We start from the raw sequence: 23,618 nt of genomic DNA on the forward strand, positions 1-23,618 counted from the left end.
ATCATAAGATTTTCCATTATCTCTTTAATCAGAAAGAATTGAATATGAGGAAACGACGCTGGGTAGAGTTACTCAAGGACTACGACTGTGAGATACTATACCACCCCGGCAAAGCAAATGTTGTTGCTGATGCTCTCAGTCAAAAAGTCAATCTTGAAAGAAAAAGGCCAAGAGCGTTGAGAATAGAAGTTGTCTCAACAATTGTGGGGAGTATAAAGAAAGCTCAAGAAGAAGCTTTAGAAAAGAATGACCGAAAGGAGGAACGTTTGGGCAAAACGTTGGTGTTTGGTACAAACGGTCATGGACTGAAGGTATTCCAAGATCATATTTGGGTACCTAAGTCAGGAGGAATAAGAGATCTTCTGATGAAAGAAGCTCACAAAACCATGTACTCAATTCATCCCGGTAGCACTAAAATGAATAGGGACCTAAAACCCTACTACTTGTGGCCGACGATGAAGCTTGATGTAGCAAAATATGTGGCCGAGTGTGTGACATGTGCTAGAGTTAAGGCACAACATCAGAAACTATATGGGAGTTTAGAACCTTTACCTGTACCGATGGGTAAGTAGGAAGACATTGCCATGGATTTTGTCACTAAACTACCCAGAACAAAGAACGGTCACGACATGATTTGGGTGGTCATGGATCGCTTCACTAAGAGTACGCATTTCATAGAAGCCAATGAGAAATGGTCTATGGATAAGCTTGCGAATTCATACGTGAAGGAAATTATGAGGCTTCACAGTGTTCCGTTAACGATTGTGTCAGATCATGACAGCCGTTTCACCTCACGATTTTGGAGAAGTCTACAAGAGGAATTAGGTACCAAGTTATGTTTGAGTACAACTTACAATCCACAGAATGATGGTCAAAACGAACGAATGATACAAACGTTTGAAGATATGCTGAGAGCATGTACCATGGAATTCCAAGGTAATTGGGATGAACATTTACTCTTGGTAGAATTTTCCTACAATAATAGTTTCCACTCGAGCATAAAGATGACACCTTATCAAGCTATGTACGGAAAAAAAAATGTTGTACGCCGTCTTGTTGGCTTGAGGCTGGGGAAAAGCAGTTTATGGGACCCGAGATATTCCATCAAACTGCTGAAAAGTTGAAAATAATTAGGGAGAGAATGTTAGCAGCTCAGGATCGTCAGAAGAGCTATGCTGACAAGAAAAGAAGACCGATGACTTTTGAATTTGGGGATTCAGTTTTGCTTAAAGTCTCGTCGTGGAAGGACTTATAAGGTTTGGCAAAAGGGGAAAGTTAAGTCCAAGGTTTATTGGACCGTTTAAAGTTCTGCAGAAGGTTGGGAACCAAGCTTACAAGCTCAAATTACCCGAAGAACTGAATGGAATTCATAACACTTTCCATGTGTGTTATTTGAGAAAGTTCACGGGAGAAGTTCCCGATATAATTCCACTTTCGGAGTTGAGAATTGATGAGAACAAGAGGTTAATTGAAGAGCCAGTCGGAATCGTTGACCAAAACACTAAGAAGTTGCGACGCAAGATGGTCGAGTTAGTGCTTGTTCGTTGGAAACATAAGAATGGGCCAAATCTCACCAGGGAGACGGAGAGTGACATAATGAGTTGCTATTCACATTTGTTTGTTGATGTGTGATTCCGGGGACAGAATCATCTGTAACGCCTGTGTTTCCGGGCTTGCCATTTTTAGCAATGTAATAGTCTAGGTTAACCTTTGTAACCCGTTTTGAAATAATAAGATTGTATTATTTGAGTATTGTGTGTTTTGTGCTTAATTGCTTAATTATGTGGTTTGAATAATTAAGAATAAAAATAAGCGTCAAAATTTAAGTGTAAAATAAACTTAATATCTTTGAATAATGTTGTAGTAGTTGAAACGAGGTTTCCGAATATATATAGAACGCCCAAATCTGACTTCGTATGAGGAAGTTATGATTTATCGAAGTTTCGGCTTAGCGGTGTGCAGCCCGAAATACTCGATTTGAGATCGAGCGGTTTTTAGCCAAAGCAATCTAAACGAGGATCGAAGGTCTCGTTGTTGGTATCGAAGCGATAAAAAGTTAGGCGAGAACGGACGTCAAACGAAGAAGTTATGAATTTATAACGAAGTTTTTCTGTCGCGGCCTATTAAAAATAAATAATAAAAATAAAGTCAAAATTAGCCGACGGAGTCTAAACGAAAGTTGTAGAGCGTAGTCTCACCTTCGCGTGGATATAAAGAACGTCGAAAACGGAGTTCGTATGAAGAAGATATGAATTTCCGAAGTTTATTTAATATTTTGTATTTAAATTTAATTGGAAATTCGGAAGCATTATCCGAAGGAGTCACCGATCTGATCCGAGGTACGCCCCGCGTACTCCGAAGGTGTCGACACTCGCAGCAAGTGGCTTCGGATACGTAAGCAATGACGTTTCGGGCAGTACCCCCCGCGTACTCCGAGGCTCCAGCCTCCTATAAATAGGATGCGAGGGCAGCCGACTCTTTTGTTCATTTTCTCTCTTCTCTCTCCCGTTTTGCATCGTTTTGCGTGCCAGAAATACCCCGAAGCCCGGTATCATACTCGAGCCCCGAAGCAAGTCCCGAGATCCCGAAGATCCCGAGAAGTGCGGTTCTCGAGCCGAAGCTCTGCCCGCGAGAAGTTCGATTTTTGTGAAGATCTTTCAGATCTGCTGAGGATTACTACTTCTGCAAGTCGTAGTGTTGTCCGATCATCTTCTGATCAAGTGAGTGTATACTACCTTTCATAAACACAATAATAATACAAGTTTGGTTCGAGTGTATTAAGTATATTGTTGTTTATAAGTGTGAGTGTGTAGTTACCTTCTTCTAACACATAAATATTAAGTATTTTCTATAAAATACGTGCTATGTGTATAGTATATTGTTGTTTATATGTGTGAATGTGTATTCACTCTCTTCTATCTCATAGATATGATTTATTCTCCATGAGATATGTGTTATGTGTGTGTGTGCCTCATCTGTTATGTGGATTATGTGTTGATTAAAACATGCTATACAGGTTTTCAAAACTATGTATAAAAATGTATATTTTATCTACTAATATGTTGGGTAGAACATGGGTAGATAGTTGGTGTGTAATAAACAGATGAGAGGCCTCGTTGTTGTTTGATTTAGTCATCTAGCGGAGTTTAGATGACGACCACTGGCTATTCTAGACCGTCTTGTGGAAACATTAGCAGGTTCGCCACCTGTAGGTGTTAATGAACTCGGATGTTCATTTGTTGTACTCCATCCCCCTCATGGTTGCCTTATTTGACTTATATTGCTGAGGTACCCCCGAAGCATGTGTTGTCGCCCCGATGAAATATTCTTAGACTAGGTCCCTTATGCTAGTTGTTTTAGGGACATAAAGTGAGAATAACGGGAATGGGTAATTGGGTTATTATTGGTTGGTGAAAATTAAATATGATTATTTATTGTGGGTTGAAAACCCTATATGCTCACCAGGCTCCCAAGCCTGACCCACTCAGTTTTATTTGTATTACAGGAAGTGGCGCGAGGGCATGAGATGGATGAACCATCATTTGTTTTGTTTACAAGTCTGTATATGTATATATTTGTTGAATGACTTGTAATGTTATCGTTTATGCTTATTGGTCTGTATCGGAACATGACACCCCGAGTTTTGATTATAATGAAAATACATTTCTTTTATGAAATGCTTTGGTAAACATTGTTTTATCATGTTTTGTTTTTGGGAACAAATTCCGCAACTCTTTTAAATCAAATGGATTTACTCTGAAAATATTTTAAAAGCATAAATGAAAATCAGTCTTTTCTGGCCGAGATTTTGGGGATGTCACATCATCCTAAGGTGGAGAGAATTGTAACACCCGTGTTTCTGGGCTAGGCATTAATATTGATGTAATAGTCTAGGTTAACCTTTGTCACTCATTTTGAAATTATAAAAATGTATTATTTGAGTATTATGTGTTTTATGCTTAATTGTGTGGCTTAAATGAATTAAGAATAAAAATAAGTGTAATAATAAAATACTAGATAAGCCCAATATCTATGAATGAAGTTGTAGTGGTCGTGGCAAGGGTTCCGGATATATAAAGAATGCCGAAATCCGAGTTATAACGAAGAAGTTATGACCTGTCGAAGTTTCGCGACAGAACCGGCACAACACTGCGCGACGTTAATAATGAATTGCGATAGAGTGATATTTAGCCTTAGTGATTTAAACGAAAGTCGTAGAATACAATAAACCGAAAACGTGCACACCTCAAATGGAAATTTCGAAAGCATTTTTGAACTCAAGTTATAGCCTAATATTAATTTCATATTTGAAATATTTTTATAAAAATATTTATAAAAGTTAAAAAAAAAAAAAAAAAAAAAATCAGACGTTTTCAGATTATTAATCGCGAAATCTTAATATATTGATTTCGACATAATTTCTATTATTGGTAATGTATTTCGGAAAATTATTGAAATCTAAACCAATTGTGGTGGATTTTGACCATGGTAAAAGCCCAACACTCAATAATTTCATGAACGACTATATATATTTGTATGTATATACAGGTATCGACATGTATCATGATCAATTAGATGTGGTTCGTTAAATTATCATAAATATGTGTGTATTTTAAATTTAACAAACCAAGGTTTAACAAATTTATAAAATTTACATTCCTAAGGTACGAGTTTATATATATATATATATATATATATATATATATATATATATATATATATATATATATATTAAATTTCTGAAATCGTCCTTGTAGTTTGGTCAAAATTGCACGCTTGGTCCCTAACTTTTTTTTTTGCACTCGGATCGTCCCTGTGGTTTTATTTTGTTGCGTTTTTCGTCCCTATGGTTTGGTAAAAATTGCATGTTTGGTCCCTAACTTTATGTATGTAAGGGACGAAAAATGCAACAAAATCAAACCATAACGACGAAAAACGCAACAAAATCAAACCACAGGGACGATCCGAGTGCAAAAAAAATTAGGGACCAAACGTACAATTTTGACCAAACTAAAGGGAGGATTTCAATATATATATATATATATATATATATATATATATATATATATATATATATATATATATATATATATATATATATATATATATTATACAAGTTATATAACAAATTCATGATAAATGAAAGTAGATTATAATAATTAAAAAATGGTTTGTAATTATTAAAAAATAGTTTGTAACATTTTAAGTATACATACATATGTATGCAAGAGGAAAACACCAATAATACATACCAAATCAAACAAATACATATAAATACATACACAATTAAAATATACATCAATGCACAACACATTACATAATGAAACAAATACATAATACAAAATATAAAATAACAATAATAATATAATAATAATAATAATTGAAACTTGTACAATACACACGCTAAGTTTCTGCTGTCCTTCCATTGTAGCCATTCCGTCTACGGAACATTCAAATGACTTCAAGAATTATAACAACTGCCTTCAAACCATTCAAAGTTTCACCTGAACTCTTCTTCTTCGTGAACTGTCAAATGAAACAAACCCAAACGCCTCCATGTTTCCTTTCATGCTGCATCAGTTCCAGTCAAGAACACAAGAACAAACACCCATCGATTTCCCTGTAAAACATAAACCCCAAACATCTATCCCAGTTCATCCATCGATATCAGCCAACACACACAGAAAAAAAAAAAAAAAGAGAGAGAGAGAGAGAGAGAGAGAAGAAGAAGAAGAAGAAGAAGAAGAAGAAGAACAGGGGAGCTGCCGGAGCAGACCCCATTTAATTACCTGCAAATCGCCGGAGGGAGGCTGTCCCTCTCCATATTGCTCGTCGATCACCACCGAGACCGAAGCCTTTTCCCCTTTTTCCTTCTCTCGGGCCACACCGGAACCCTCCCTTCCTACTGATCGAGCCCCTCGCACCCTCCACTTCTTCTTCCGTCGAGCAAACCCACCGAAGATCTAGACTCGTCGCTACTGATGCTCGCATCGCTCCAGGCGGACCCGTTTCTTATCCGCCTTCACACCCCGCAGCCGGACGAGAAGAAGAAGCCTCGCCGCCTCCACCGCCTCGTGCGAGCTTCTCCTTTCTTTCAGCAGAAGCCGCGCTGCTGCCTTCGTGCGCCTCTTCTCGACTGTAATCATCCGTCCCACCAACTTCGTTGATTCATTTCATCCTTCAACAAATGACGGGGACAAATGAGCCCTAATTTCCTTTTAGTTGGATCAGCCGATCGTCTCCCTGGCTTCAACAATAACACGTTGATTTTGACCAAGTCAAAATCTAAAGAAACTCAAACTTGCATTTAAATTTATCAAAATCTACCTTCATTTGACAAATACCTTACAATATCAGTCTCAAAACCCAAACATTGATTTCATTTATTAAAAACAGCCCCTCCCATGGAGATTTCTTAACAAAATCTGTCCATTTCGTAAACTTAAATTCCATTTAAACCCTTGAAATATTTTAACAAAATAGTCCCCGTGACGGGTGAGATAAACCGGAGGGTAGACAGGCACCCCAGAATGGCCTAACACGGGTGGGTCAGCACCTCATAATGGCTTGACATAGGTAGATTAACACCCCAGAATGGTTTGACACGAGTAGGTCGGGCACCACAGAACCGCCCGACAATATGTATGGTTGTATGGTATGCGGTATGATAGGGAACTCACTAAGCTTCACGTTTACCGTTTTTAGTTTTGGTTTCAGGTGCCTCTTCAGCTAAGGGGAAGGAGCCGACAGGGTAGCAGCGCATCACACACATATGGTTTCCGCTTTGAGAACCCTAGGATTGTACTCTGACATTTTACTATTTTATGTTATCGTTTTCGGGACTTGTGATTTGTGACTTGATATTTTGAAATAATAGCAACGATGTTTTCCGTAAACTATTTTCATAACTAATGTAATTAAACAAAAAAAATGTGGGTCTCTATTTTGGGACGTTACAGATAGAATATATATGACATTTTAATTTTGAGAGAATGCATACCATATTTTAAATTGACAATGTGGGTTGTAATTCTGACAAAATAATGAGGGCAACTACATTATCAGTTAATAGTATTGGATCCATTCTACAAGAATAATCAAGTAGCTCGTTGGATCATGAATGATTCAAATCCTTATTATTTTTTAATCATATTTAAGCCATTATGTAGGAATGTATGCGTAAAGAATTACACACAAACTCCAAAGACAAGTAAGCATTACACATCTAAAAACAATTAATATATTGATTAAAAAAAGTTACTATAATATTTATCATCTTACCTTACGAAAGCTTTAGCATCCCAAATGCAAAACAGAATACAAAAACAAATTAACTTTTCAATATATACTTATGATTTGACAAAATTCTTCTTTTTATACTACATGAGATAAATAAAATACGTACTTGAAATCAATGGTTAGTGTCTTCAAATATTAATAAAACATTTTTTTTTCAGTGGGATGTAGTGGTAGGTTTTGTTATAGTTTTGTATAAGAAACACAAACCTATTCTTTTAGTTGTAAGTTGTTTCGTAATGGTTTTGAAACATGAAACTCAAGCTCTAATTTCCGAAATAACTTAAATTAGATGCAACTTGGAACAAAATCTCGATGGTTTTTTTTTTCAAATTCAATTTAGTTACAGGGTCTATACAATTGATCGAGGAGACCGCAACAACGAACCCTAAAAACACAACAAATAAAAATTGAGTTACCTGTTGATACGTCAACACAGAAGAATCATAGATACACATAAGAAAGTGGTAGGGTATCCTCCTAGGATGTGCATCATAATCGATGGGAAATAGTGCCGACTTCGACTTTCCTCTCTTTTTCAATCACTGGAGGTTTGGAATGGGATAGAATACTTGTCGATTGTGTAGGGGAAACAAGATGATGAAGGCTCGGTGTTTTTGTAGGGTTAACAAACTAATTTTGCTAATTTAAAGGATATTAAATGTTTTAAATATTTACCATAATTAAGTGTAGCCAAGATTACTATTATACCCTTTTATGATTTATTATTGAATTTATTTTTGTTTAATTCTGATTGGTTGTTAGAGGCACACAATACTTATTGAAAACATATGAACCTAACTCTCTCCCTCTATATATATATATATATATATATATATATATATATACACACACACACACACACAAACTAGGTGTGAGACTCATATATTATACGTGTTTATTAAAAATATAATGATATAAAGGTGTAAATATTAAGCGTTTAAACTTAAAGTACTATTTTTACATAAATACAGACTTAAATTACTACTTTTAGATAAATAAAAATGAAATGATGAATAACTAAGTAATTGAATCTATACTAACAAAAAACTATTGAAGTATTCTAAATAATTGTGTTGAATATGAAGATATCAATATTAAATATTTTTAAAGTAAACTTTTGAAATAAGTACAAACGAATTGATGAATAAATAGGTAACTGAATTTATACTAATAAAAAACTATTGATATATTGTAAATAATGTTATGAATTATTTATTTCCAAAACTTATTTGAATACAAAATTAGATGTTTTATTGCTAAGTTTACCATCATTGTCTAAAAAATTAGAAGATGTAAGTTACACTAAAAATAAAAAATATTTATAACTTAACGTTTATATTAAGAAAGAAAAAGAGAAAATAAGTGAAGTGATATCATTGAAAATGATATATAATGGATTTATTAAATAATAATTGAAAATATAATAAAATCAATGTGATCATGATAAACATTAAGTATAAAATAATAACAATATTTAATACAAATATGTATTGGTTATTTCACAAATAGCTACCGATAATAAATTAAGCAATTAACTAACCAGAGATGTCTAACACAAAGTTACCGATGAAAAGTCAAATAAATTGCATGATAAACAAAGAAATATTGCTTGGTGTGGTCGACATAATCTTTTGTTATCCAAATATAATTTTTTAAGTTTTCTTTTTTCATTAACATCGTTAAATAATGGACTTATAATATTAAAAGTGAAAGTAGATTGGAAATTTTTATGTTGATATCCATATGATATAATTTGGGTTGATATTTTGTCCACTGACAATATACGTAGAAATATTTGGTTACTTAACATGAAAAGTTGATACGATACAAAACAATATTTTTGAAAGAAAAATTAAATTTAGAAAGTCAATGACAATAAAATTAATTTTACTTGAAGATAAACAATTACCAATTTCAATGATAGACATAACACCGGGTTTTCTATTATCCATAAGTAATTTGCTTTGTTTTCATATGTGTTTAGGGTCGGTCGAATCCATATCGTATTGAAATCTATAAAACAATATTAGCTATTTTAATATAACGATATTGAAAAAGTGTTAATTTGTTTTACCAATTAACATAGTAAAATGGAGATATTACAAAGTAAAATGTATATATAACTAAAAATGATGTTTATATATGAAAATTTTGAATTTGCAAGTACAAAGCCTAAAATGCTAATTTCTATTTTTTTTTAAATTGTATTACATGTATATTAAAAATATATAGTAATTAAAGGTGAATGAAGAAATAAAAGAGAAAAATGAAGAAATAAGGGATTCGACCGCAACTACCATATATAAAAGAGAAAATTGAAGAAATAAGGGAAACATGAACTCAACATCAAGTTGGAAGAAATAAGATAATTTCTATTACTTATATTATTGGTGGACTTTTTAGATGAATTTATCAAGTTGGTTATAAATTGGAATCTCATCATAAAATTTTCAATATTTCAGTACTTCTAAAATTATTCTTGACTATAGAATTTTATTTTTTTAACATAGTGGCTGTTAAAACATAAATCGACTATATTCATTTCAGTCATGATGATGCATATTATGTCTTAAAGAGTTAGGGCTTGTTTGATGTACTTTCTGATTGGGTCAAATGTTTGGACTCGGTTAGAATTCTTGAGTCAGTGTGTTTGCTTTGCTGCTGCAACCTTCGACTCGGTCCAAAATGTTGATTGGGTCCCCATTTTTGTGTTGATTCGGTCCAAAGGAAAAACATGGTTGGCCGGGGGAATGAAGAAAAAGATACGGTTTCTACCAGCAACGCTCCTTCACTTCTCCTTTGACGACACATATTCTCCATTCCTTCATTCCTTGCCTGCGGTGGATGAGCGATGGATAAAGGATACCTATTTTACCCTTCATAATTTTGTTTTATAACCATCAAAATCGAATCCTATCTCCTAGAAAACTACATTCGATCCTATTGATTTCTCCAATCGATTTCATCATCTCTAAGCCAAGGTATGCCATATTAAGATCAAAACCCATGTAATTATTATTATTATTATTATTTATTTATTTATTTTTTTAAAATTGTCTTCAATTGTATAAATGCTCTTGTGATTCAGTTGTATCATTGATTGTTTATTTGAAGTTTTTACAAACAATATTTTGCAACTGGTTGAATGGGATGATGAGGTAGTTGGCTGTACACACACCGATGTTTCAATATATTGGTTTAAATACATGTTTTTTGCTTTACATATTGATTTTGCAATTGGTGCTGCTGTGTTGTAGAATTTACAGTAGAATATGAACAAAACTGTGGAAACAAAGTATTTTTTCCCAAGATGATGACATGATGTTGTTCTTGTGACTGGCCTTGGTGTGGTCTACTTCTTTTTTTTTTACCATTTTACCCCTGATGATGATGTGTTGCGTGTTTTCTGGCTTCCCTTGTTAAATTTTTATATTTATCTCAACCTGACTTGTATTAAAGCATATAACATGAACATAAATAAGTAATTTATCACTTGGTTGAATGGTTACTGATATTGTTTTTTTCTTTTTGTCTTTATATGTTGTTTATGCTCTTGTAACAGTTGAATAATTGCCCCATCAAATTTAAAAAAAAAAAAAAAAGTTTTCTTTAATTAGTGTTAACTGTATTAGGTTTCGATTGTTCCCATATTAAATCATGAATGTTAAAATTCCCAAGATTCCATTAAGAAAGTTGTCTTTGTTGTATTAGCTTTTTTGCTTTTGTAAAAAATGTAATGTTATAAATTAAATGATAAATTATAATGGAATAATTATGAAAAAAAAATATTGTCTGAGGGTAATATAGTCATTTTGCATAGCCAGTAGATATAAAATCAAACAACTAGTTTCAGTCAGAAGTTACCCCAATCAAAACTTCCAACCCAATCAACTTCTAACCCAATTAGTTCTAATCCAGTCAATAACTATCAAACCACCCCTTAGCTAACCTAGTTATCCCAGTCAGAACTTCCAACCCAATCAGTTTCCAACTCGGTTAGTTCTAATCCAATCAAGAACCCCTTAGCTAACCTACAACTACAAGGTCTAGTCATCTACCATTCCTTGTTTCTTGTTTTTGGTTTAAGATTAGGAATCTAACATTATACAAATAAAATAATATATTTAAATCAAGATTATAATACAACTTGCAACATCTCACCTTCGTATCAAGTACACACGAAAATTTCGTTCAAAATCATGTTTACCCGAAGTTTACTTTCAATATGTACTAATGTACATGTATGACTAATCATTCACAACATCCTCTCAATATGTCCCAAGTATATTCCACACATCTTGAAGACAGATTGATGTTAACTTCCATTTTTCTGTGAAAAGATCAAAAATCATTCCTTGTACAAACCAGATGGTATTTTTCCCCTTAACCTATTAACTAGTTTCTACCACCATTTATATCACAGGGAAATCAAACAAATATGTGGGGTGAGAGCATAACACATACACAAAAAACTCACAAACTCAAAAACTTTCAAAAACAGGAAAGAAACCAGTGTATTAGATTAGATAACAGAAGTGATAAAACCCTAAATAGCTCTTGATCTTCGTTCAGATGACTGCAACTGAGCTCTAAAGTTTTGGTTCTCCTCAAGCAAACGGTCATACTCAAGAAGAAACCCTTCAGATTGTTTCTTCATTGCAGTCGCATTGGCTTCTGCATCACTTGCTTCTTTTGTCTTTTCATCAAGTTCTGATTTAAGATGTGTAATTTTGTCTTTTAGGGTACTTAGTTCGTCCTCTAAAGCTTTCACTTCATCTTGATTTCCAGTTTTCCCGTTTTCCATGATCCGGTTTTGTTTCTTGATTGCCTCCATGTTCTTTCTTCTGATGCGGAGTTCTCTGATGTAATGGTGCAGTCTGTCGATCATTAGTGCAAGAAACAACGAGAATCCTGCAAGAATTTAGGGTTAATCATTTTCTAGCCCTAATTCCAAAAATTCCCAATCAAGCAGTATCATTCAAACGCTAATATGCTCAAGTAAACAAAATTGAATCCATGAAACCCTAAATCCCGATGTCAATCACACATATATGACCTCAATTACGCAAAAAACTGAAAAAGTAATAAAATTGAAGTCGTACCCATGAGAGAAGCTTCAAGGAGATGTCTGGCTGCAAGAATCTGATCAGTTGGAGTAAGTTCGCCAACGCCGTCGTCGTCTCTGTTTCGGCGATTATGGATCTGCATCACACTATACACACTAGACATCATCACGACGAATATAGTCGATCCAACGGCTTTCACAACGATCGGTGCTTGACCACGCTTGACTCGATCCAAACCCATGATAACAAACTTCCTTAGAGGGGTTTTGAACACGAAAATCACGATCAATGCCATCTCGGCTAGTATGAGAGCGAAGAGAATATGAATCATGGCTGTGAATCGATTAGCGCCGACGTGACTGTACAGTTTAGCAGGGTGGTAGCATAGGCTTGAGATGTACGGATTCTCAAAAGTTTGACAGGAAGAAGAATAACAGTGGAGGGTTTGTGTACATTTCACGGACTTCGTTAGAAACTTCTAGATATTACATTTCAGTACTCAATGTATTGACATATTATCAAATATACCCTCATACTTTAATATATTTTGCTTTTATGGGCGTTTGGTGACCGATATTTCAACTACATTAATGACGGACATTTTATTTGTATTTTGATTGGATGATAGTCAATAAAACTAAAATTAGAAGTTAGTTAAGATGTTTTTAAGATTTAATTTGTTATTTAGACATAGATGGCTCTTTTTTATAGAAAAAATGTTCTCACTATTTTTTTATAATTCATCTATCGTACTCTAATTCTATCAAATACAAAGTATAAAATAAAAACTAGTTAAAATAGAAGATCTTGTATTGTAATTTTGTAAATATATTTTATCTTTAAAAATAAATAAAATTTAGCATTAAAAGTCTACTAAAATAATGATTGAATGAGTAATTCATAATTATAAAATTTTACTATAATATATTATATTTGGTTTAAAGTATACAAAAAAAAATAATAATAATAACTGTTTACATCTTTTAGGTAAACAATGTCGACTGCTTGGTGGTTGTGTGGTAGTTATGAATATGGTGTGTTTATTATTCATAAACTATTTTAAAAAACAAGCCCTGCTTTTACTATATTTACTTTTGTAGTCCCTAAAGTAACGCACAGTTGCAAAACCTTAACATCATTGAAATCATGGCTACCATGCTTAGAAATATATATGGGGGTCTTGGCAATTAAACAAATAGAACGTGTGTCAGTGACAGTGTGTGTGGGCAAGTGGAGAGAATGACTGAAACTTTATTGCATAAGGTGTGGTGGATTGAACCATGACTACACGCAAAGGGGCATCATGGCACTCATTTTAGGTTTCTATTGATAATTATGATCAAGAAAAAAAACATATTCTTAAATACCATTTATTTCTTCTAAAAAACTTAATTTATAATTTCTTATTTGAAAAAGTAACATCTTACCGTTAGGTCAAAGTTTCTTTTTTGAAAACTAAATTGCTAAAATGATCTAGATTAGAGTTACTTAGACTATTAATAATTTTACATTATTATTTTTTAAGAGACAAATATAAATATACAATTTAGTTTTCAACTAATATATAATTTCATTTATGTCCATGACCGTACTTGAATTTTCGACCTCAAAGAAAAGAATGTACTTGAACAACCGTTTTTTTACGTCCTTAACCATTTTTAAATTAAAGTTTTCATAATCAAAATGTAAAAAAAAAAAAAAATGTTTTTGCTAATATGAAACAATTTCTCATATATCATCAATTATCATCATGTAGTTCAAAGTTTGGATAGATTTTTGTCCAAAATATAAGGTTGAGATGACACAATCTCATTGGTTTTCTATGTTTTCGCATTTTCCTAACTTTAACCATGTTTGTTTGAGTTTGTTTGACTGCAAAAGCTAAGCAGACGACATGATGTCGTCGTAGATTCGGGGGAAGGGGAAAAAGTTTCGTGGTATTCTGAAAACTTATGTCGACGATCTGTCGTCGATATAGGTTATTAAAAAAATAATTTCAATTTATTTATATTTCGTGTCGCAGAAAATAAAAAGGTGTTGTTTTCCTAAGATTATGTCGACGACATGTCGTCGGCAAAATGATGTGGCGATCCACGTAAAATATCTGTCCAGACAATATGTCGTCGCCGAAACTGTTTTTTTAATTATTTTTTATTGACGTAAATACGAAACGATGTAGTTTTGCTTGCCCTATACCGACGACTTGTCGTCTGCATAGGGTTTAGCACTAACAAAGAGCGACATGCATTCATTTTTCAAACTGCTTTCGCTTCTATTTCTCTCTTACGTTGTCGACGACCAGACCTATCCTCCAGCCACTCCCCTTCACCGACGACTAAAAGGTATGCTTCTTGGTCCTTGTTTTCTTCTTAGTTTGTGAATGCTCAAATTTTAACTCCAATTTTGGTGGATTTTTTTCTAGTTGTTGGAGCCTTCAAAGCCCTCACCATTATCGGCCTATCCTCCGGCCACAACCTTCACCACCGCTGGCCAAACTTATTTTCGGTGATTCATGTTGGTGATTTTATATCATCAATATTATTTAAGTGTAATAGGAATAAATTTGTTGACCAAAAGTGATCTTGTTGAATACTGAACAAGTTAGGATGGTGTAGGAGTGCACACTTGTTCAATTTTTTCAAGATTCAAAGTATATTATTATTTAAGGGCGAAGCCCTTAAACGAACGAGGGTCCGGGGGTAGTGCCCCTGGGAGCGGGGTCCTAGGGGCGGCAGCCCCTAGCGGGGTCCAAGGGGCAGAGCCCCTGACTGGGGTCCAAGGGGCAGAGCCCCTGACTGGGATCATAGCGGGGTCTCAAGCTTTTACCAAATAAATGATCTCCAGTGTCTCAACTTGAATATTCTAGGGCTATTGGTTGTCTAATGTATGCCATGGTTAGTACTAGGCCTGATATAGCATATGATGTGGGAAGGCTTAGTAGATATACTAGTAATCCTAGTTCACATCATTGGCAAGCTGTGAGTAGAGTATTCAAGTACTTGAAAGGGACCATGAATTATGTTTTAACTTATAGTGGATATCCTTCTGTTTTGGAAGGTTATTCAGATGCCAGTTGGATTGACCACTTAGAGGACCACTCATCTACAAGTGGTTGGGTGTTTCTTCTTAGAGGAGGTGCCATTTCTTGGGCATCTAAGAAACAAACTTGTATTGCTAACTTAACCATGGAGTCTGAGTTTGTTGCATTGTCTGCTGCTGTTAAAGAAGCTGAGTGGTTAAGGAATTTGATTTATGAAATTCCATTATGGCCTAAACCGATATCTACCATTTCTATCAGATGTGATAGTGCCGCAACCTTGGCTAAGGCTTATAGTCAAGTGTACAATGGAAAGTCTAGACATTTAGGTGTTAGACATAGTATGATTCGTGAGCTCATCATGAGTGGTGTGATATCTGTGGAGTTTGTAAGAACTCAGTTGAATTTAGCCGATCATCTAACCAAAGTGTTAGCAAGAGATCTTGTGCACAAGGCAGCTATAGGGATGGGTTTAAAGTCCACTTAAAATCTTTTATATTAAGATACCCAATTCCCATCTAATGCAATATTAGATGTTGAATTCAATGTGGAAACCTTGATATTTGAAGATTGGAACACATTTTTATGATCATCCCAAGGTATGTGTTCAGTACTGCAAGTTAAGGAGGTTGAAAATTTATTTCTTAATAGTTCTTTGAAAAATTGCATTTTCAAGTGCAAGAATAAAAGAACTACCTATATAAGCATGAAGTTTAGCTGCTTTAAGAAGTTGGGACTTGGCTTTGATATGCATATTGAAGGATGGGACACAAGCTAGTAAAATATAGTGTCAAGTTAGAAATTATGAGAATGTAAACTAGTGTGTGTATTATCTTCATGTATTCACTTAGAATAGAAAGGGTTCAATCCTTAGTGACACCCTGATATTCGAATATTTGGATTGAGTAATATACTAATATGAAATTCAATCATCATGAAATTTCATTTATGCATCAGTTTGTTGTTGTTTATGTTTTGTTTTAAGTTTACTCAGGATTACACTTAAATGGGGGAGGTTTGTTGATGATTTTATATCATCAATATTATTTAAGTGTAATAGGATTAAATTTGTTGACCAAAAGTGATCTTGTTGAATATTGAACAAGTTAGGATGGTATAGGAGTGCACACTTGTTCAAGTTTTTCAAGATTCAAAGTATATTGTTATTTAGGGGCGGAGCCCCTAAACGAACAGGGGTCCGGGGGCAACGCCCCTGGGAGCGGGGTCCCAGGGGCGGCAGCCCCTGGCGGGGTCCAAGGGGCAGATCCCCTGGCTGGGATCGAGCTGCCAGGTTTGGAAGTTTTATGACAGTTTGTAACTGTCTGTTGACAGTTTTTAGACAGGAATGATATATCCGTTTTTTGGTCATTTTTCTGGTACTTCTTAAAGAACATTTTCACATACATTCTCAGATTTCATTCTCTGAATTTCATCCAATTGAGTGTTCGATCTGTACCATCGAAATACTTCAATTTGATAGTGAATCACAACTTTATGAGAATCCAAGCAATCTATTCATCCCCTATTTTCTAACAATTCAGCTACCTACACCACTAATTTTGAGGTAAGCTTATGATTTCTCTTTTTTTTCCTTTTTTTTCTTGTTTTGGCATGAAATTGTGTTCATGCAACCTATTGTATAATTGATTTCTGTTTATTCTCACTGTGGTGTATTAAATTAATGGCATGAATATGAAACTAGGCATGATTTGTTGATTTTGTATCTAGATGTGTTCATATTTATATGATTGGAATTGGATGTCTAAAATGTTAAGTTCTATAAGGTATGATTGTATGAAATTAGAAGTATTGCTTAATTGTTTGAAATTGGAATTTAAATGGGATGTATTGTATGCTTAATTGTATGAAATTGGAATATGAAAGTGGTATTGTATGTCTAAAATGAAATGGAAATTCGAATTGAATATATTGTATACATGTATTATTATGTGATATTCAATTTAATAGTTTGAGTGTATAAAATTGTATATATTGGAATTCTATTATACTTGTATGAAATTGGAATTGATGTATATTTGTATAAAATTAGAACTGATGTATAAAATTGTATGTTTTAAAATTGGAATTGGTTGTGTTAGATGTTTAGGTTTATTAGTTTGAGTGCATATAGTTCTTAATTGATAAGTTAAAGTGCTTGTATTTAGCAAAGTAAAGAACTAAAGAGCTATGTTTCTTTACATACTTGTGAATATAGTATAATAAAAAAAGTACGATGCTATAATAGAAAAATAAACAAAAGTATGATGCTATAATTAACAAAAATATGATACTTTTGTTAATTATAACATTATACTTTTGTTTATGTTCTATCATAACATCGTACTTATAATATTATAACTTTCAATAACTATATATACCATATAATTTTTAATAACAATGTATACAATATAATTTATATAGTGTGACATCCCCAAAATCACGGCTAGAAAAGACCGGTTTCATTTATGCTTTTAAAATAATTTCAGAGTAAATCCATTGATTTAAAAGAGTTGCAGAATTTGTCCCCAAAACAATGCATGATAAAATAAGGTTTATCAAAGCATTTCTTTAAAGAAATGTATTTTCATTATATATCAAAACTCGGGATGTAATGTGCCGATACAGGCATAAAAGCATAAACAATAAAACATAGACCTTACATAGTTATATACAACTACTGGTCTATAAACAAAAAACATCTTCACAAGTTCCCTAACTTACGCTCTCACGCCACTACCTGTAATACAAAGAAACTGAGTGGGTCAGACTTGGGAGCCTGGTGAGCATATAGGATTTTCAACCCACAATAAATAGTTATATTTAATTTCACCAACCAAAAATAACCCGATTACCCATTCCCGTTATCCTCACTTTACGTCCCTATGACAACAACTATTACAAGGGACCTAATCTAGGATTTTCATCGGGACGGACACTACTGTAGAGGGGTTTCCTCAGCAATGAATGTCCTAAGGCAACCATAAGGGGGATAGAATACAACAAATGAATACCCAAGTTCACTGCACCTACAAGTTATGAGCCTGCCAGCGTTCCACTGAACTGTCTAGAAAAGTCTGTGGTCGTCATCCATATTCTGTTGGACGACTACATCACGATCACATCGAGGCCTCTCATCATTTTTATTTCATCACACATCAACTATCTAACCATGCTTTACCTAACATTTTTGTAGATATATATATATATATATATACACATTCATAGACAACTTAAAACCAATATAATATATTCATTCAATACTCATTCCAAATAACAGATAATATATAAACACATAGCACGTAATTTATAGAGAAATAATTCATATCTATGTGTTAGAAGAAAGCAACTACACACTCACTTGATAAGACGATGTCTGGAAAGCACTACGACTCTTAAAATAATAATCTTCAATGAAACCGGGATATCTTCCAAAACCGGGATTTTCGCGGGCAAAGGTTCGGCTCGACAACTCTATTTCTCGGAATCTTCGGGGCTTCGGGACTTGCTTCGGGTGTCGGGATGATACCGGGGCTTTGGGGGGTATTTCTTGCCAAGTAGAACAAAGAAAAAAAGGGGGAGAATGGTGAATTAGCAAAAAAGATTGGCAACCCTTGAGTTATATATATATATATATATATATATATATATATATATATATCTAAGGACTCAATCCTAAGGACAACACTCCATTTTTTTCTTGAAAATCTCTTAATCCCTTCTTGACCCTCGAATTAGCATGCCTCCTAATCTTCTATCCTGAAAAATAAATTAAACAACTAAAAGTGACACTAATAATCAACCCACAAAAACAAACATCATCCAAGTGTTTTAACATTTGTCCAAAACAAAACATCATAAACATAAAAACATAAAAGAAAACAATTCTTCATCATTCATCCTCCATATCGGCTCCTCCCGTGCCACTTCCTCCTTCTCCGACTCTCCTCCTCATCCGCTCATCCCAATTTATAATATATGGATACCCGGGACCGGATCTTGGGGTGATATTCATTTGTTGAAAAAGATATTCAAAATATTGGTTATTATAGTTCACCCCTTGCCCAATGTCATCTAAGTAGCGGCGGTATTCTAACTGGTTCCATCCGTCATTATCCTCCTCCACCGGAATAACCGGTGGGTCTTCTTGCACCCGCTCGCTATGCTGTCTGACCCGCTTCCCCGGCTCCTCCGGAATCGCCGGCTCATCTTCATGTGGGATGGTGAATGAGTCACCAAACTTCTCGACTATCCTTGCCCTCCGATATAATGCCGTGTTGAATGGTGGAGGGTGGATAACCGTGAGTGCCCTAGCTTGCGGCAGATCAAGTATCCCAAATGACTTGGCCAGTCGAGTGATAAACATTCCTCCATTGATTTTTGAATTGATTTTCTCCTTGACCGCCCCTTCGGCAAGGAATTTGGCAATGCAGTACGGGAGGTTGCAAAAGGCTTCGGGAGTAATGATACTCCATAAATAGAAGATGTCAAGGGTTGGGACCTTGTCCCAATCCTTCCTCTGGTTGATGGTGCTGGTAACAAGTCGGTGAATAAGGCGGTGGATTGGTGAGCGGATGTGGCCTTCTTAGGCGGTGGAAGGAATATAAACTCGGTTGGAGATCGTGTTCCACCATGTTGAGGCCACCACTGCCTCGGGAAGTTCTTTGTGGCAATTTTCCAAGAATGCTTCAAAATCTTCCGTCAACATCATGCTTTGATCATAGATTCCTAACCTCCACGAGAACTCAGCAATGATGCATTGTCGCAGCTCTCCACCCAAAGAAAAAGAGATTATGTTGGGATTGTAGTAGTCACTACCACCTCGAAATGAGATGGTAGCGAAAAACTCCCAGCACAACTCAACATACACGGATTCCTGAATTTTGAACAATTATAACCACCCATCACACGTGATGGTGGTGTACCCCAAACTGCACTCTTTCACCAGATAAGGTGTAAGCTCCTCCTCCAACCCTACATTGCCCAGCCAACCCCAATCAACCGTGTTTGGGAGATGAATTTCATTTTGCTTGAGGGCCTCCAACCTGTTTCTAGCCCTTGTTTGGGATGACTTGGAAGTTATGTGTTGAAAGGAAAGCCATGGAATATCACTTTGACTTCCCCCGCGCGAAGACTGCCCCCTTCTGAACATGGTTCCTGCATACAAACACCAAAAAACACACCAGCAAACAATACCCAGTAATTAAAAACAAAGAAAGTGGGTCTGAATAGTCATCTACTCGCCGAGTACACGACCTACTCGGCGAGTATGATGAACATCGGGACTGTATTGTCTCGGACCTGTGTATAGCGTCTAATAATCCAATTTTTCCACAGGGGTTTGTTGTAATGGCCTATCTAACCATAAATCGTAAAGAAATTCGTCATAATATTACGTGATTCATGGCTAATTCGAAACCCTAGAATTTGAGGAAACCCCCAAATTCGAAATCAAGCAAAATTGGGGCAAATCTACGATAAAGATCGAACCTTTAACGAGTTTATAGTGTAAAGATGTTACCTTTTTGGTTGAATGATGCAAATCGAGTGGAAAATCGGAGAACTGGGACGAAATCGCGAAAATCGCCTGGCTACTCGAGGATTTGCTGTGCACGGCGAGTATGAGGTGAAATGGGTGAAAAACCCTCTTTTTTTTACAGACTTATATTTCACCCGTGTAAATTGGCTACTCACCGAGTAGATCGGACCTACTCGCCGAGTACATATGCAGTTACGCGTTTTTTCGAGTTACTCGGGTAGGTACTCGCCGAGTAAACGTGCCTACTCGGCGAGTAAACCTTGCAGTTTGAAAAATTTTCTGACAATTTTGAAAAATTTATGTATTTTCTCCTTTTTTAAACCATCCACCCCACACTCTAAGCATTGCTTGTCCTCAAGCAGTTATATTCTCAAAAATAGATGAAGAAAACAAAAATAATAAAAATAAAGAAAAAGGAAAGAAAATGCAAACTTGAAACTTGGGTTGCCTCCCGAGAAGCGCTTCTTTTTAGGGAGTCATTAGATGGATTCCTCCCCTTCTACGTGGTTGCAATCCTTTCCAGCAACATCAACTCTTCCATTCCTTCATTCCGGGGGACTCCTTCTTCATATTTTTTAACCCTATGACCATTGACCTTGAAAGGCGTGCCATCTCTTGATAATAGCTCTATAGCACCATGTGGAAACACCGTCTTCACTATAAAAGGCCCATCCCACCTTGACTTGAGTTTTCCCGAGAAAAGCTTTAGTCTTGAGTTAAAGAGCAACACTTGTTGGCCTTCATGAATTTGTTTATCTTTAATCCTTTTGTCATGCCACATCTTGGTCTTCTCTTTATATAGACATGAACTAGAGTATGCATCATTCCTTAGTTCTTCAAGAGCATTCATTTTCATTAACCGGTTGCTCTTTAATTCCTCCATGTTGAAATTACACCTCTTCAAAGCCCAAAACGCCTTGTGTTCTAGCTCCACCGGTAAATGACATTGCTTTCCATAAACTAACCTATATGGTGTGGTGCCAATAGGTGTTTTGAAAGCTGTATGAAAGGCCCAAAGTGCATCATCTAGCTTATCCGACCATTCCTTGCGATTGCTCCCCACCGATTTCTCCAAAATTCGCTTTAAGGCTTGATTTGTCACTTCGGTTTGTCCACTAGTTTGTGGATGGTATGATGTGGAAAACTTATGGGTGACCCCATATTTCTTTAACACCTTTTCCAATTGATCATTGGCAAAATGTGTGCCTCGGTCACTTATAAGGGCTTTCGGGACTCCAAATCGTGAAAATAGTTTCTTTAAAAAACGTACTACCACCCGTCCGTCATTTGTTGGTAATGCTTGTGCTTCCGCCCATTTGGATACGTAATCCACCGCCACTAGTATGTATTTGTTTCCTTTGGACATGGGAAATGGTCCCATGAAGTCAATTCCCCATACATCGAACACCTCGCATACTTGGATACTATGTTGTGGCATTTCATTTCGAGATGAAATGTTTCCCACCCTTTGACAAGCATCACATTCTTTGACAAATTGGGTTGCATCTTTAAAAATTGTGGGCCAATAAAACCCAATGTCAAAGATCTTCTTCGCTGTGTAATGTGCTCCATGATGTCCACCCGTGGGCCCGCTATGACAATGCTCTAGTATTTTCCGGCTTTCCTTCCCGAAAACGCATCTTCGTATGATCCCATCCGCACAGCTTCGGAAGAGGTATGGCTCATCCCAAAAGTAATATTTTAATTCAGCAAAGAATTTCTTCTTTTGTTGACTGCTAAAGTCTTTCGGGATGTATTTTGTAGCTAAGTAATTAGCTATGTCTGTGAACCATGGCTCTTCTCCCACTGTCACCATGATGTACTCGTCCGGGAAGTCGTCTCCAACTTTATCTTCTTCCAATTGCGGGTTCTCAAGCCTTGACAAGTGGTCAGCTGCCACATTCTCCATTCCCTTCTTGTCTCGTATCTCTATGTCAAATTCTTGAAGAAGTAGCACCCATCGTATCAGTCTTGGCTTGGCATCCTGTTTGGAAAACAAATACTTGATAGCCGAGTGGTCAGTAAAAACAGTAGTTTTAGATAAAACTAAATAAGGGCGGAATTTGTCAAATGCATACACCACAACTAGTAATTCTTTTTCAGTGGTGGTGTAATTTTCTTGGGCTGGGTTTAGAGTCTTGCTAGCATAATATATGGGTTGAAAGTGCTTATCAACCCTTTGACCAAGGACAGCTCCTAATGCATAATCACTAGCATCACACATAATCTCAAAAGGTAAGTTCCAATTTGGTGCAATCATGATCGGGGCATTAGTTAGTTTTTCCTTTAAAAATTCAAATGCCTCTAAACACTCTTTAGTGAAATTAAATGGTGCATCTTTTAGTAGTAATTGTGTTAGAGCTCTAGTTATTTTTGAAAAATATTTTATGAAACGCCGGTAAAAACCCGCGTGTCCTAGAAAACTCCTAATGCCCTTCACATTAGTTGGTGGGGGTAATTTGGCAATAATGTCTATCTTTTCCCTATCCACTTCAATTCCCATTTTGAAAATCTTGTGGCCCAACACTATACCCTCCTTGACCATAAAATGACATTTCTCCCAATTGAGGACCAAATCGGTTTTTTCACACCTAGCAAGCATTAAATCAAGATTAGTGAGACAATCATGGAAAGATGATCCAAAAACGGAAAAATCGTCCATAAAAACTTCCATGAATTT

The 23,618-nt window shown here is 35.4% G+C and overlaps 1 protein-coding gene and 2 long non-coding RNA genes across 3 annotated transcripts; 1 reads left to right on the plus strand and 2 right to left on the minus strand.

Annotated features, from left to right (window-relative positions):
• Positions 1 to 5,223: 5,223 nt before the first annotated feature.
• Positions 5,224 to 6,267, minus strand: LOC145062129 (uncharacterized). Its single transcript, XR_013687438.1, has 2 exons — positions 5,790 to 6,267; positions 5,224 to 5,620 (listed from the first exon to the last, which is right to left on the minus strand). It is a non-coding gene; the product is annotated as an uncharacterized LOC145062129 (long non-coding RNA).
• Positions 6,016 to 7,061, plus strand: LOC145062130 (uncharacterized). Its single transcript, XR_013687439.1, has 2 exons — positions 6,016 to 6,138; positions 6,718 to 7,061. It is a non-coding gene; the product is annotated as an uncharacterized LOC145062130 (long non-coding RNA).
• A 4,547-nt stretch (positions 7,062 to 11,608) lies between these two features.
• LOC145062128 (B-cell receptor-associated protein 31-like protein) lies at positions 11,609 to 12,805 on the minus strand. The gene is made up of 2 exons (XM_079009766.1): positions 12,402 to 12,805; positions 11,609 to 12,210 (listed from the first exon to the last, which is right to left on the minus strand). Exons 1-2 carry the CDS (start codon positions 12,694 to 12,696, stop codon positions 11,846 to 11,848), a joined length of 660 nt encoding a protein of 219 aa, XP_078865892.1. The 5' UTR covers positions 12,697 to 12,805; the 3' UTR covers positions 11,609 to 11,845.
• Between the last annotated feature and the right edge of the window lie 10,813 nt (positions 12,806 to 23,618).

The sequence above is a fragment of the Lactuca serriola genome, chromosome 7 (genome assembly GCF_051521515.1).
Source record: "Lactuca serriola cultivar US96UC23 chromosome 7, Lser_US96UC23_V15, whole genome shotgun sequence".
NCBI lineage: Eukaryota > Viridiplantae > Streptophyta > Magnoliopsida > Asterales > Asteraceae > Lactuca > Lactuca serriola.

Bases quoted from the DNA above. Each gene is read 5' to 3' on its own strand.
- LOC145062128 (XM_079009766.1), bottom strand. From the start codon at position 12,696: ATGATTCATATTCTCTTCGCTCTCATACTAGCCGAGATGGCATTGATC. The intron at 12,211-12,401 runs GTACGACTTCAA...AAATTCTTGCAG, and splicing joins CCTTGAAGCTTCTCTCATGG to GATTCTCGTTGTTTCTTGCA.